The sequence below is a fragment of the Dreissena polymorpha genome, chromosome 3 (genome assembly GCF_020536995.1).
Source record: "Dreissena polymorpha isolate Duluth1 chromosome 3, UMN_Dpol_1.0, whole genome shotgun sequence".
NCBI classification, from domain to species: domain Eukaryota; kingdom Metazoa; phylum Mollusca; class Bivalvia; order Myida; family Dreissenidae; genus Dreissena; species Dreissena polymorpha.
The window spans coordinates 147,115,566-147,132,291 of record NC_068357.1 but is presented as its reverse complement, the minus strand read 5'-3'; the positions used below and the strand labels follow the sequence as shown (position 1 = coordinate 147,132,291).

At 36.3% G+C, this 16,726-nt stretch overlaps 1 protein-coding gene across 1 annotated transcript in view; it reads left to right on the top strand.

Annotated features, from left to right (window-relative positions):
• The window catches only part of LOC127871883 (ribosome quality control complex subunit NEMF-like), a 34,599-nt gene that overhangs the window by 14,029 nt on the left and 3,844 nt on the right, over positions 1–16,726 (top strand). Inside the window, exons 12-23 of the mRNA XM_052415146.1 lie at positions 1,222–1,382; positions 1,830–1,934; positions 2,553–2,616; positions 4,773–4,861; positions 5,983–6,086; positions 7,185–7,247; positions 8,517–8,687; positions 12,911–12,969; positions 13,385–13,842; positions 14,457–14,547; positions 14,849–15,109; positions 15,947–16,024. Of these exons, the coding sequence (XP_052271106.1) occupies positions 1,222–1,382; positions 1,830–1,934; positions 2,553–2,616; positions 4,773–4,861; positions 5,983–6,086; positions 7,185–7,247; positions 8,517–8,687; positions 12,911–12,969; positions 13,385–13,842; positions 14,457–14,547; positions 14,849–15,109; positions 15,947–16,024 (1,704 nt within the window). The remainder of the gene's footprint in view (positions 1–1,221; positions 1,383–1,829; positions 1,935–2,552; positions 2,617–4,772; positions 4,862–5,982; positions 6,087–7,184; positions 7,248–8,516; positions 8,688–12,910; positions 12,970–13,384; positions 13,843–14,456; positions 14,548–14,848; positions 15,110–15,946; positions 16,025–16,726) is intronic.

Below are 16,726 nucleotides of genomic sequence, written 5' to 3'. Positions count from 1 at the left end.
GGTTATCAAAGCACCTTGCATAGCGAAGTATTGTAACCTCAATATGGGAATCATAGCACCTTGCATTGTGAAGTATTGTTACCTCAATATGGTTATCATAGCACCTTGCATTGTGAAATATTGTAACCTCAATATGGTAATGAAAATACCTTGCATTGTGAAATATTGCATACCTCAATATGGTTATCATAGCACCTTGCATTGTGAAGTATTGTTAACTCAATATGGGAATCATAGCCCCTTGCATTGTGAAGTATTGTTACCTCAATATGGGAATCATAGCACCTTGCATTGTGAAGTATTGTAACCTCGATATGGTTATCATAGCACCTTGCATAGCAAAGTATTGTTACCTCAATATGGGAATCATTCCAAGTATGTTACCTCAATATGGGAATCATGCCACCTTGCATTGTACAGTATTGTTACCTCGATATGGTCATCGTAGCATCTTGCATTGTGAAGTATTGTTACCTCAATATTGTAATTATAGCATCTTGCAATGTGAAGTATGGTGACATGCAGAGTATTTTGGACAGGCAGCATGGATTATATGAGACCCTCTGAAAAAAAGTGGGGTTTAATTCATGAGCATAAAATATCGTCCCAGAAATGCCTGAATAGGCTAATCAGGGGAGACACTGTCAGCTTTTATTGTATTTTTTGTTTAAAGGAAGACTGATCTTGACGAAAATTAAGTGAAAGCAGAAAGTGTCGTCCCTGATTAGCCTGTGGGGACTGTATAAGATAATATGGGACGACACATAAATTTAAACTTCTTTTCTCAGAGCTTGACAAAAAGCTAATGTTTCAACATCTTTCTTGCTGTAGATGTTTTTAATTTTGTTAGACAAGAAACATCTTAAATATTCAAGAATTTTCTTTCTTTCATCTTCATTTCTACATGCACTCTGGGCAATTATCTTCGAGAAATGTACAGCAGCAGTTCATTCATAATTTATAACAACATTATTTATTATTGAGATAAGTTTTTATCCAGCTCCAAATTTAACCAACATAACTGTATAACAACATAGAATAAAAATGAAACTCATGTATAATATGACAGATTTAATAATCTATCAAATTACCTCAAATGGTTAAGTTAACACCCTTGAATGTTTAACAATAATCATTTCCCATTATCAAGTCCAACAGCTATAGTCGCATCTACAAAAAACTATAAAAAAAGTTTTACAGTCAGTCCCTGTTTGTATGTAGGTTGACCGTGCCATCCTGATCGTGCGTAGTGCCATCGCCAACCAGATAGACTGGACTGAGATCCACAATCTTGTGAAGGAGGCCCAGTCTGATGGGGACCCTGTTGCCTTGGCAATCAAGGAGCTCAAACTGGCAACCAATCACATCACCATGCTGTTAAAGTAAGTCACCTAATGTAGCATATTCTTATGCTGTTTAAGTAAGTCAGAAAGTACAACATCAAACCATGCTGTTGAAGCAGGAGTTTGCACAACTTGCTGGTTCTGTCTCATAAATTGCAGCAAAATATGCTTGAAGACTTGATGATCGTCATTTTACAACAAGCATGGACTTTTGATTTAAAGTACACGTGTATGCATATAAGACTACACTTTATAAAATCAATGCATGAGCTTTTCAGAATAAACCTTAAATTGTATTTTACAATTTGATCAGAGCAAAACTATTGAAAGCAGAATTGAAATTCAAACCAACAAAAAGTGGTAATGCAGTCATTGAATATTAAGGAATAAGTAGAAAATATTGCAACAGTTAGTTAAGTATAATAATACAAAAAATGTATCTCTGTATAACTCAGAAACAAACTGCTATGTTGCGCTTTTTTTAAGAAATCCGTTCGTGGACAGTGATTTTGAAGATGATGATGAATACAACGTGAAGCCAATGCGAGTGGACATTGATTTGAGCTTAAGCGCCTATTCAAACTCAAGAAAGTAGGTTACTTATTGGGAAAATGGTCGGGAAATGGAGAACAACGAAAGAATACAAGTAAAATGTTGTAGAACTGTACAAAATGTAGTCAGTGGGTTGGCAATATTCAACAATGGGGAAGAACAGAAAGATATGATTATCCTTGGAGCTTATCTCTATTGAACATTCTGGAAGCTTTGCAAAATTTAAAGGTGCTGTTGTACTAAGTTTTTTTTTCAAAATGTATTCAAAATTAGAGAATTGTGCTAGTAAAATAGAAGGTTTCACAGTTTGATGTTTTCAAAACATGTTCATTCGGTCAACAGAACAAAGTTTTTAAAACCCATATTACCACTCTAGAAGTCACATTAATGATTCAGTCATAATGTAACATGGTCAAAATGTTGATCTTGACAATATAGGGCCACGTTTGAATCTGGGTAAAGTAATGTCGCCTGTCAAGTGTGTAAACATTGTTGCACCATCTCTTCAGAATATGGCTTTGATTTTAACAATATTAGCTATGTGTAGAAAGTTAAATTATTGAAAATATAAAATAAATTAATAAATGAATTGTATAACAAAACATAGAGAGCATTTTTGACATTTATTTTTTTCACTCAGGTTTTGGTCCCTTTAAGGTATTTTGAGAAAAAGAAGCAGGCAGGTGTGAAGGAACAGAAGACGGTAGATGCCTCCGCTAAGGTAGTCGCTTTGAAACTATTTTATTTAATCTCAAGTGCAGTGAAGACTATTGCTTGGTATTCAGACACTTTTAAGTCCATTTCCTGGGTTTAGCCAGTACTTTGCATCATAGAGGATATCTCAAAACGGCTCTCAGAGTGGAGATAAAACATGGAAATCCTGTTAGCTATGCTGACATTATATTGGCTAAGCGTACATGAGTTTGGGAAATTTTGTTTACCAAAGAGTCTTATACACTCATTGAATTGATCATGCAGTTCTGATAATTGATTTGTGAAGCTCTTTGACCTTTAACTGAGATCGAGGAAAAATGGTCTGAACACTCATTGCCTGTGAACATTTTGGTAAGGTTGCTACTTGTATGTTAAAATGTCAGTAATATGGGGTTGTTGACGGTGTTTACATGATGATTTGATTGAAACTGTTTAGGTTGATGCGAGGATATTGTTATTCTGGACGCCGCCCTACCTCCTGCCTCCCACCAAAGGTGTTCCTATAATACACTCTCTTTTTGGAGAGGCATCTAATGACTGACCAGAATAATTCATCCTTGAAAACATACATTTTTAGCTCATCTATTTTTTGAAAAAAAATTATGAGCTATTGTCATCACCTTGGCGTCAGCGTCGGCGTCGGCGTCCGGTTAAGTTTTGCGTTTAGGTCCACTTTTCTCAGAAAGTATCAATGCTATTGCATTCAAACTTGGTACACTTACTTACTATCATGAGGGGACTGGGCAGGCAAAGTTAGATAACTCTGGCGTGCATTTTGACTGAATTATGTGCCCTTTTTATACTTAGAAAATTGAAAATTTTGGTTAAGTTTTGCGTTTAGGTCCACTTTTTTCAGAAAGTATCAATGCTATTGCATTCAAACTTGGTACACTTACTTGCTATCATGAGGGGACTGGGCAGGCAAAGTTAGATAACTCTGGCGTGCATTTTGACAGAATTATGTGCCCTTTTTATACTTAGAAAATTGAAAATTTTGGTTAAGTTTTGTGTTAAGGTCCATTTTATTCCTTAAGTATCAAAGCTATTGCTTTCATACTTGCAACACTTACTAACTACCGTAAGGGGACTGTGCAGGCAAAGTTATGTAACTCTGACTGGCATTTGGACGGAATTATGGGCCCTTTATACTTAGAAAATTGAAAGTTTGGTTAAGTTTTGTGTTTTGGTCCACTTTACCCCTAAAGTATCATAGATATTGCTTTCATACTTGGAACACTCGCAAACTATCATAAGGGTACAGTAAAAGGACAAGTTGCATAACTCTGGATGTCATTTTTACGGAATTATGGCCCTTTTTTGACTTAGTAACTTTGAATATATGGTTAAATTTTGTGTTTCGATCCACTTTACTTCTTAAGTATCAAGGCTATTGCTTTCAAATTTCAAATACTTTCATGCTATCATGAGGTTACTGTACCTGGCAAGTTGAATTTTACCTTGACCTTTGAATGACCTTGACTCTCAAGGTCAAATTATTAAATTTCTCTAAAATTTCCATAACTTCTTTATTTATGATTAGATTTGATTGATACTTTTGACAAAACTACTCTTACCTGACATACCACAATAGACTCCACCCAAACCATCGCCCGTGCCCCCCCCCCAACCCCCCCCCCCCTATTTTTTTTTTTTTTTTTTTTTTAAGATCATCTCACAAATGACCACCACACCCTCACACTATACCCCCCCCCCCACCCCACCCCCTCCCCAATTTTTTTTTTAAACGGTTAAAAAACAAAACTATTTATTTTGATTATTTTATGTTTGAAATACCGTCCAACCATCGCACCCAAGAATCCCCCCCCCCCACCCCCCCTCCCCCCACCCGAATCCCCCCCCCTATTTTTTTTTTTTTTTTTTTAAGATCATCTCACAAATTACCACCACACCCTCACACTATACCCCCCCACCTCACCCCCCCCCCAATTTTTTTCTCCTTTTTTTCGCATTTTTGGAAGAAAATGTAATAAATGTCCACACCCCCACACAATGCACCGCTCTTCACTCCACCCCTCCCTCCTTTGTGATTGAAAATGAGAGTCCCTATACCTTTAAAAAGAAAATAGATGAGCGGTCTGCACCCGCAAGGCGGTGCTCTTGTATGATATGTATATTGACTATGAATTTTCATATGGTTCTCAGGCACTGAAGTCAGCAGAACGAAAGACCAAAGAAACACTGAAGGAAGTGGCTACAGCAGCGTCCATCAACAAAGCTAGGAAAACTTACTGGTGGGAATTTGCACTCGTGCAATTTTATAGCTATGAACAAGTTTAACTTAGAACAAGTTGATAAAGAAGAGCCTATAAATGCTATGATTACGATTAAGATTTCTTTGTGATGGAAATTGATTGAGAATAATAATGCTTTTGAAAAATATTTAGGGGGATGCTTTCTTGTTGCTTTGCTTCTTTTTGTGATTCAGCCACACTTGCCAAAGCTTTATTTATCCATCAATGGAGTCTTTTCAAATAAATAGTTTTACAAAAATCTTTGCCACATTAAGCAGTTCGTTTATCACACAATTCAGATCCTGTGTGAATGTTAGTATCAGTGCGTTCCAGCACTATTCTTGTACAAAATACTGTTTATTTGTTGTTGTTTTTATGCCCCCGAAGGAGGGCATATAGTGATCAAACCGTCATTTCGTCTGTCCTTCTGTTTGATGCGTCACACTTTGCGTTTAGGTTTCTCAAAATGCTCATAACTTATATGTACCTTGAGATATAACCTTCATATTTGGTATGCATGTGTATATGGACAAGGCCTTTCCATACGCACACAATTTTTTACCCCTGTGACCTTGAACTTAGGGTCTGCGTTTAGGTTTCGAAATCTGCGTTTAGGTTTCAATAAATGCTCGTAACTTCTATGTCCCTTGAGATATAACCTTCATATTTGGTATGCATGTGTATATGGACAAGGCCTTTCCATACGCACACATTTTTTTACCCCTGTGACCTTGATCTTGAACTTAGGGTCCGCCTTGACCTTGAACTTAGGGTCCGCGTTTAGATTCGAAGTCTGCGTTTAGGACTTCTATCAAAGCGTTTATAGGGGGCATATGTCATCCTATGGTGACAGCTCATGTTTTGTTTTTACTATTTTAAGACTGCCTACATATAGAAATCGGTAGCCCTGATTTTTAAAGATGCACATTGATTTAAAGCTTAACAGAATTTTCTGGAATATGTAAAAAAGACAAAAGTATCCGGTAAGTTGAGTTTAAAAATGAAGGTTTCTTACAAAGTTGTTTGCTGTATGTTTATTCTCTGTTGTAGTATTTAAGTGCAATGGAAATTAAAAGATTTAAGCAATACAGAACTTAAAATATATTATGTGCCTGTTAAAGGTTTGAGAAGTTCCTGTGGTTCATCAGCTCTGAGAACTTCCTTGTGATTGGTGGAAGGGACCAGCAACAAAACGAACTGCTTGTGAAACGATACATGAGGCAAGGTAAGGGATAAACTGCTTGTGAAACGATAAATGATGCAAGGTAAAGGAACAAACTGCTTGTGAAACGAATCATGAGGCAAGGCAATGGAACAAACTGCTTGTGAAATGATACATGTGGCAAGGTAAGGGAACGAACCGCTCATGAAACGATACATGACACAAGGTAAGGGAACTCTTGTGAAACAATACATGAGGCAAGGCAAGGGAACGAACTGATGTGAAACGATCCATGAGGCAAGGTAAAGGAATGAACTGCTTGTGAAATGATACATGACGCAAGGCAAGGGAACAAACTGCTTGTGAAACGATACATGAGGCAAGGGATGGGAAGGAACTGCTTGTGAAACGATACATGAAGCAAGGGATGGAAAGGAACTGCTTGTGAAACGATACATGAGGCAAGGGAAGGAAAGGAACTGCTTGTGAAACGATACATGAAGCAAGGGATGGAAAGGAACTGCTTGTGAAACAATACAAGAGGCAAGGTAAGCGATGGAAGTGCTTGTAAAATGATACATGAGGCAAGGTAAGAGAAATACGACAAATAAGATGTTCTTAATATAATATATGAGGCAAGGTAAGGGAAAAAATGTCAGTAAAAAGGTAGCTAGTTGACATTTCTAAAATGAGGGAATAAAAGAATGTTAGAAGCCTGACCCAAGTTGCTGAAAATGTTAGAAACTTTTAAGATATAGTTTTCATAAACTGTATGACTTTAAATTGCTGTAAATGTTACATGAGGATACAAATAGTTTGTATCAGGTATAAATAAACTGTACTGTATTATTATGCTAATGCTGCTTTTACTTTTAATAACAACTGTTTTCTCCAGTTGATACATTTTATTTTGGGAAAATGGCATTGGGTGAAAGGCTTCTCAGGGACAACACTGTCTAGACTGGATTTTTTAATTGAAGAAACTTCCTTTAACGCAATAGTCAATAGAAGCGGAAAATATTGCCCCTGATTAGACTGTGTGGACTGCCTAATCACACCAGGGACAACACTTTAAGCTGATTCAAAGAACTGGTCTTTTGGAAGAGGTCCAATAAAATCACTACACAAAACTGTTGTCTCATGTCATGTTGTGTTTTTCAGGTGACATCTATGTGCATGCTGACCTACATGGTGCCAGCAGTGTTGTTATCAAGAACCATACTGGTAGGTACAACTGTTCAAGTGTAAATTGTTTTTATAATCTAAGGGATTGGTTTCATTCAAGACCTTTTTAGTCCCCCACCAGTGTAACTGTATAGGAGTACAGGTTTACTCCCCGTCCGTTTGTCTGTCTGCCCATCCATCTGTTTGTTCTTACAACAAACCTGCTATAACTCATAAACGTTGTGTTTATGCAGCATTGTTTGTTGTTAGATGGGCATTTGATGAATAAGTTAGTTATTTCAGTCTTTTTATCCCCCGCAATAGGCGGAGGGATATTGTTTTGGTGTTGTCCGTCCTTCCGTCTGTCCTTCTTTCCGTCCGTCCGGCACTTTTGTGTCCGGAGCCATATCTTGGAAGTGCTTTTGCGGATTTCAATGAAACTTGGTGTGAGTATATATATGGATAAGAAGATGATGCACGCCTAATGGCATTGTACACCATCTGTTAAATTACAGAGTTATGGCCCTTTGTATCTTGGAAAAATGCTTTTTTGTGTCCGGAGCCATATCTTGGAAGTGCTTTGGCGGATTTCATTGAAACTTAGTATGAGTACCTATATATATATATATGGAAAAGAGGATGATGCACGCCTAATGGCATTGTACGCCATCTGTTAATAACAGAGTTATGGACCTTTGTATCTTGGAAAAATGCTTTTTTGTGTCCGGAGCCATATCTTGGAAGTGCTTTGGCGGATTTCATTGAATCTTAGTATGAGTATATATATGGATAAGAGGATGATGCACGCCATATGGTATTTTACCCTATTGGATAATAAAGGAGTTATGGCCCTTTGTATCTTGAAAAAATGCTTTTTTGAGTGTCAAATATAACACTTTTGTGTCCTGAAGCATATTGGCGGGGGATATCAATTCAACGAATTTGCTTGTTCAGACTTAAATTTTGCTTGCTTTGTTTACAGCAAAAAATGCAATATGCAAAAAATAAAAAGTACTTCAGACAAGTAAATGAAACTTAATGGAGGTTCTCTTTTTAATCTGCCAACATAAACCTGATGCGAGACTGCTGTTTTTTCTGTGACAAAAGCTCTTTTGATCTTTTGCATTCATCAAATTTTGCACTGCTGTTGCAGTGTCTATAACATTTTTGCACAGTCAATCAAGGGCTGAGTCGCCTCAACATGGTTTTATTTTCGATAGGTAGCATAATCCAATCAATTTAAACAGATCTTTAGGCAAGCCATCATGGAACCTTAGGCAATTAAAATGACAGCTTCAATCCATGTTTTTGCTACTTGTGTGTTGTAAGGTGAGGAGGTGCCACCAAAAACCCTAAACGAGGCGGGAACCATGGCGATATGCAACAGTGCAGCATGGGATGCCAAGGTGGTGACCAGTGCTTGGTGGGTTTACCCTGGCCAGGTGTCGAAAACAGCGCCGTCTGGGGAGTACCTTACTACAGGATCCTTCATGATAAGAGGTAAGGTGTCTACCTTACAAAGGCTCCTTCATGATAAGAGGTATGGTGTTTACCTTACCACAGGATTCTTCATGATTAGAGGCAAAGTGTCTACCTTACCACAGGCTCCTTTATGATAAGAGGTAAAGTGTTTACCTTACCACATAATCCTCCATGATTAGAGGTAAAGTGTCTACCTTACCACAGGCTCCTTTATGATAAGAGGTCAAGTGTTTACCTTACCACATGATCCTCCATGATTAGAGGTAAAGTGTCTACCTTACCACAGGCTCCTTTATGATAAGAGGTAAAGTGTTTACTTTACCACATGGTCTTCCATGATTAGAGGTAAAGAGTTTACCTTACCACAGGCTCCTTTATGATAAGAGGTACAGTGTCCACCTTACCACATAATCCTCCATGGTTAGAGGTAAAGTGTCTACCTTACCACAGGATCCTTTAGGATAAGAAGTGAGTTGTTATCATGATGGCCTAATCACCTTTTTATTGGCAAATTAATAATTACTAAATTTCTTTTACCAAAGCTTAATGTTTGTGTAAAAAGGAATAGTTAAGATCTGTTGTCTCTTAATGTTGGATTTTGAATAAAAATGCTTTTATCATAGAATTGCAAGATCTGAGTAAGATCTTAAATTTTTACAAAGATTCGAATTGTCAATATGTTCTGCCTATCATGGTTCTTTATCCCTATAATTATAATGATTAGGAAATAAGGAAATCTGTGTTTTCTTTGCCTTTGATGGTGTATGCTTATTTTCAAGCTCTAATGGAAAATACTACAATGATTAAAAAAAATTGCCAACCAAGATTCTTTGAAATTTTTCATTTTTAAAACTCAGTATTAGGTTGCTCTTATACTGTGCTAACATTATTAACAAGACAAGTATTTGTGTAATTACTTAAAGGTTTGGGACACTTACAAATGATTTTTTTAGTATTTGAAATATTTTATTTAAAAAAATCCCTAATTACAGGTCTCCAAAAATTTGGAGTAAAAATGACAAATGCGTTGAAGTGACACATCTTCTGCATTACATTCATCATTTAAAAAATCATAATGACAGGGCTTAATGTTGAATGCCATAAACTCAAAATCAACAAATTTTTCGTAAAATATTTCGAACTTTGGGTAAACTTTATTTTACGAAATACTTTACAAAATATTTGTTGATTTTGAGTATTAATGGAGCTTTAAATACCATACTCTTTAGTATATTTTATTCAAGGAATGTTTTCTATGAATTTTAAATTATATCAGACCTTTGCATAAGTTTGACATAAAAATATGCCACTTAATTCAAAGATTTATTTCAGATTACTTACGGTATTATTTGAATCTGAAATTAAAGCAATTAAACTATTCAAAATATCATTTTGCTGTTTTTTAGCTCATTTATTTTTTGAAAAAAAATTATGAGCTATTGTCATCACCTTGGCGTCGGCGTCGGCGTCGGCGTTGGCGTTGGCGTCGGCGTCCGGTTAAGTTTTGCGTTTAGGTCCACTTTTCTCAGAAAGTATCAATGCTTTTGCATTCAAACTTGGTACACTTACTTACTATCATGAGGGGACTGGGCAGGCAAAGTTAGATAACTCTGGCGTGCATTTTGACAGAATTATGTGCCCTTTTTATACTTAAAAAATTGAAAATTTTGGTTAAGTTTTGCGTTTAGTTCCACTTTTCTCAGTAAGTATCAATGCTATTGCATTCAATCTTGGTACACTTACTTACTATCATGAGGGGACTGGGCAGGCAAAGTTAGATAACTCTGGCATGCATTTTGACAGAATTATGTGCCCTTTTTATACTTAGAAAATTGACAATTTTGGTTAAGTTTTGTGTTTAGGTCCATTTTATTCCTTAAGCATCAAAGCTATTGCTTTCATACTTGCAACACTTACTAACTATCATAAGGGGACTGTGCAGGCAAAGTAATGTAACTCTGACTGGCATTTTGACAGAATTATGTGCCCTTTTTATACTTAGAAAATTGAAAATTTGATTAAGTTTTGTGTTTAGGTCCACTTTATTCCTACAGTATCAAAGCTATTGCTTTCATACTTGCAAGATTTATGAACTATCATAAGGGGACGGTGCAGGCAAAGTTATGTAACTCTGACTGGCATTTGGACGGAATTATGGGCCCTTTATACTTAGAAAATTTAAAATTTAGTTAAGATTTATGTTTTGGTCCACTTTACCCCTAAAGTATCATAGATATTGCTTTCATACTTGGAACACTCACAAACTATCATAAGGGTACAGTAAAAGGACAAGTTGCATAACTCTGGTTGTCATTGTTACGGAATTATGGCCCTTTTTTGACTTAGTAACTTTTAATATATGGTTAAATTTTGTGTTTCGATCCACTCGAAGTATCAAGGCTATTGCTTTCAAACTTCAAATACTTACATGCTATCATGAGGTTACTGTACCTGGCAACTTGAATTTTACTTTGACCTTTGAATGACCTTGACTCTCAAGGTCAAATTATTAAATTTTGCTAAAATTGCCATAACTTCTTTATTTATGATTAGATTTGATTGATACTTTGATGAAACTACTCTTACCTGACATACCACAATAGACTTCACCCAAACCATCCCCCGTGCACTCCCCCCCCTCCCCCCTCCTCTCCCCCCCCCTAATTTTTTTTTTTTTTTTATTTTTTTTTAAGATCATCTCACAAATGACCACCACACCCTCACACTATACCCCCACCCCACCCCCCCACCCCACCCCCCCCCCCCCAATTTTTTTTTTTGATTTTTTTTTTTTTTTTTTAAGATCATCTCACAAATTATCACCACACCCTCACACTATACCCCCCCCATTTTTTTTTTAAAACGGTTATGTTTGAAATACCGTCCAACCATCGCACCCAAACCCCCCCCCCCCCCCCCCCCTCGATTTTTTTTTTTTTTTCGCTTTTTTGGAAGATAATGTAATAAATGTCCACAACCCCACACTATACACCCCTCTTCACTCCACTCCTCCCTCCTTTGTGATTGAAAATGAGAGTCCCTTCACCTTTAAAAAGAAAATAGATGAGCGGTCTGCACCCGCAAGGCGGTGCTCTTGTTATATCTGTTATCTTTGCAACTCTTGATGCATTTTTATGCCCCCCTTCGAAGAAGAGGGGGTATATTGCTTTGCTCATGTCAGTCGGTCGGTCGATCGGTCTGTCCACCAGGTGGTTGTCAGACAATAACTCAAGAACGCTTGGGCCTAGTTTCACAAGAATTGTAATTGGCACTACATGTAATTTACATTGAGCAGTTTGAATTGATTTACTTTACCCCTATATACAATGGGTGTAGCCATTTGTATTGTACCTGTCTCATTACCCAATAGCGCTAATGTAATGGTCAGTTTATGTAAGCATGCTGTTGTAAGAACACATCTTCAATGTGTCACTTGGTTAAGGCAAACAAGTTTGAATTCCTATAAATATAAAAAATATCAAATGAAAGTATCAAATGAAATTGTGGAACATTGGACTAATCAATTATGATAAAAATCTTATTATTCAGAAAAAAAAGATTAACCAAAAATGGTAATTTGGGCCAAAAAATTACATTGTGTATGTGTTAGAAAACTTATGATTAATCATGTTATGTCCATTTCTATTTTAAGACACATAGCGCCCCAAGCATTACCCTTTTAGACTGCTGTAAGATACAGTCAGTACAAGTGACTTAACCTTTTCCCCCATAAGCAGCAAAGTGAAAATGAATTTTGCAACAAGCATAAAACCAGAACAGCCTGCGAGAGCCTGCGAGTAACTCGCAGTTTATTGAGGTTTTATGATGTTTGCTGCTCATCAGTGACTAAGGGTTGGAAATGAAGCCTTTACAATTTGAATGTAGTAAGAAAGGTATTTAATTAAATGTTACTTTTTAAGGAACTACAAATGCATCAAAATACATATCTAAGTGGAAAAGGGTTAACAACATCGATCTACAAAGGCATTTTTCCAAAGTTACCCAAAGGCAGAACTTACTCTGATCTACCCTGTTGTTAAAGTGAAACAAGTGTTCTGAATATCAAACATTGATGTTTCATTTGTTGACTATTGAATAGTAAATAATTGGCAGTCAATTAGATTAAAGCATTAATTAATTATGTTTATTCTTGTTATCTGATACGTTTTTGGTATAACAATGGATTTGTTTGACATATATTATCTTGAAACGCTCAAACAATTATGTTAATTGTGTTCTAGGCAAAAAGAATTTCCTGCCACCCACCTATCTGATATATGGATTCGGTCTGCTTTTCAAGGTAATCTGTTGACATTTGCCGTGATACAAATAAAAAATAAATAAATAAATAAAATATTTAGGTAGACATAGACCATCACTTCACTGGTTATTTAATTTAAAGTGATGTTAGGTTGTGTGTTAAAGAATTTATCCTAAACAAAATCTCTGAAGTGTTGTTGGGTGTTATCTTAAATGTTGTTGCAACACTATCTTAGCAATATTCTTAATTCAGGGCACATCACGCAGTGTATTACCAAAATGTTACATTTTGCATAAATTGCTTAGTGCTGATTAATGGTTCCTATTCTGGCATAATGCATCTTCTGAAATTATACATTATAATGATTCACTTGATTCCCACGTTCAATGTGAAAGTTATAGCTCATCAAACAGTAAAATAAAAAAAAAAATTGAACACAAACCTTTTGTCTCAGCTGGAAGAGGGCAGTGTAGCGCGCCATAAAGGTGAGCGCAGAGTTCGCACAGCGGAAGAGGATGATGACATGCTTTCAGTGGCAGACTCCTCTGCAACAGAGGTTACCATGGAAGTGAATACTGATTTGGAAGAAGACTCTGATGATGATGAAGAGAGTGATGATAAGACAGGGAATAGGGACGGTGAGAATGTGCAGAACAAAGAAGTATCTGACAAACAGAAAAGTGATAATGATTTAGAAGAAAATGAGTCGAAGGGTGACATTGTTAGGACTGAGCATGAAGATGCAGGTGAAGATGTGAATAATGCTAGTTGTCAGGTCTCTGCTGTGAAAATTGAGCCAGTGCTGGATGAGAGACCTACTAGCCTGCGCAGCAGTGATAAGGTGACAAAGGCTGAGCCTGTAATGGAGTTTCCAGATACTGAGATCAACTTGCAGTTTGTGAAGGGGGACAAGTGAGTAGTCATAATACTTGTTTCTTTATTTATAGGAGTGAAGTGGTTGGGGAAGGGGGGTATGGATGTTTGAGATTAAATCTCTGAATGGAAATTGCAGTTTAAAATAAACATTTTCTAAGAAAGCACGGAGCAAGTGATGTTACATTATTTAAAAAAAAGTCTTTTATTACTGAACTAATTAGTATTGATGTGCTGGTAAAAATCAACAATCGTATGCAATGTTTTATCACTGTCTCTTATAATTTTGTATAAAATCAAATTGAAGAATTGGAATTTCATCTTAATTACACCTTCTTTACCATAAAATTATGTATGATGTGAAAATGGGTGTTATGCCATATGCGGCTAGCGTAGCTCCAGAGCAAGCCTGCGTATTTGTGTAGTCTGGTAAGGAGTTACCATGTCTGCTTTAAAGCCATGCAAGATGTTTTGTTCTAATAAGCAGGAAGGTTAGCCCTTGACCAGACTGCATGAATGCACAGGCTGGTCTAGAGCTTTGCTGGCCATATATGGCATTAGACCTTTTTTTGAATTATTTAGGTCAAATGGATTATTGCTGTACAAACATGAATTAATTCCAATAATTGTATCAAACTCTTGTTCAAACGCAGGTATGAACTGTCCCGCAGTATTTCCAACCAGAGTGACGAGCCAGAAGTGATCACTCTTGGAGACGGGGTACCTGTGACCTTTGGGGAGAAGGTACACAAATCTATGAGACGCGCTCTGACAAAATAGGGTTAAATACATGTGCCAAAAGTGTAATCGGGGATAAGCCTGTGAAGTCCGCTTAAAATGGATTTTTGTCAAGAAGAGTCTGCCTTTTAATGAAAAATGCACTAAAAGCGGAAAATGTGGTCCCTGATTATCTGGGATGACACTTTAGGCTCATGTATTATAGCCCATTTTTACACAGCTATATATCTGAGATGATCAGTGCCTATCATAGCATTTTTATTTGTCTCATCATAATATATATTGAGAAAACTTGTTTATACCAAAGCCTGCAAGCTGCGGTCCTCGACTTTCTGCCAAACAACGCCGGGAGATGAAGAAGGCAAAGAAGCAACCCAACCTGTCCCCTCACCGTGAACATGTGGAGCCCAGACCCTCAAAGGAGGAAGAGGACAGTGAGGAGGGGATGCAAGAGAAGAGGCACAGCAATAAAGGGTCTCTGAAGGGGTCATCGAAGGATGGCCAGTCTCCTGAGATAGACACACAAAACTCACAGTCCGACCAGGCACAGTTGAAACGACGCCAAAAGGTAACAAAATACAATACTCAAACGTCAATTATTTAAAATAATTTTCAATATATACCTATCATCACACTTATAGATTTTTTTTTGTGGTTTAATATTAAGAGCAAAAGAGCTCATTGGTTTTGTTAGTGATGTTACAGAGATCATTCAGTAATGTTTGTGGAGTTTAGGGAATTGAAATGAATGCTTTATCAATTGATGGGCGGAGTTTGATTCAACGCCAGTTTTATTTATCATGGTTTAAAAAAAAATAAAGACATAAAAACTTATATTTTAAAGCATCATTATATGTAGATCGCATATGGTGCAGTGTAAAGAGAATATATGCTTTTGTGATACTACCTTGGTTTAGATTGATGAGAAATGTATTATTTGATTTTTTTAACTAACAAACTGGCTACCGGTAAGTGTAGTTGGTAGTTTGTTGGTTATGTGATTTGCATTTGCATCTTTCATGTGCAGTTAAACATTTGTATTTTAGGTCAGGTAATACTATTTATTTTTTTGTTCAGGGCCATGCAGTATTGTTTTCTTCAAAACATAATTGCCACATATATTATTTAAATTGTTAATGCCATCAAAAAGGAATGTTTATTATGCTTCATTTATTTGTTCAACTCTAACCTGATCTGACATGCTATTAAGAGATTTCCTCATGTTTATTACTTTGCCATTACATTTGTAGGTATCACGTCACCATTAGATTTATATGTGTTAATTGGCCATTATATGTGCTATAGTTAAATTCCCATTACATTTGTTGATGTTGCTTTGCCATTACATTTGATGGTGTTGCTTTGCCATAACATTGTTGGTATTACTTTGCCATTATATTTGTAGTCAAAGATGAAGAAAATGAAGGAGAAATACAGAGACCAGGATGATGAAGAGAGACAACTCCGCATGGAAATATTGGCTGTAAGGGAGTATTTTTACTTACTGATGTATTTAGTCCCTTATGTCAGACTTGGCAACTTTTTTTATTTCTTTGTTTTTATTCTAAAAGCTCATGGTTTTGAAGGGATGATTTTATTTGATTGACATACTGAAGTCATAAAAAATGGTTAAGCTCCTTAATAACAAGATTATTTTCAAATGTTGAGAAAATATTAATTTGTTGTACTGGTAGTCTGCTTTTAAAGTAACATCTTAATAGTGTTACATTTGTTATTGCTAATTATACAGTGTTATCTTTTAAAGGCATGGTTATGTAATAAAATAGTTACATCTGTAAATAGTCACAGAGGGATAATTGCAGTAAAGCACTTGTTCATGAGCAGCATTATTGTGTGTGCCAAGTGTTAGTAAACAAGTTTACCCCTAAAAAGTGTGACAGGTTAATTGTCCACTCTACTATGACTGAAATGCAGTTGAAATCAAAGAAGAATCAAATAATTGCAAACAAACAGCATTCTTTCAAACAAACAGCATTCTTTATTTTAAAACACTTACATTTTGGTCAATTCTAATATTTAACAGTCTTTAAGATGCATACAGTTACATGTTGGTCCATTTTAATGTGTAACATCCACTATGTTTCAAACTGTTACATTTGGTCCATTCTAATGTGTAACATTCACTATGTTTCAAACTTTTACATGTTTGTCCATTCTCATGTGT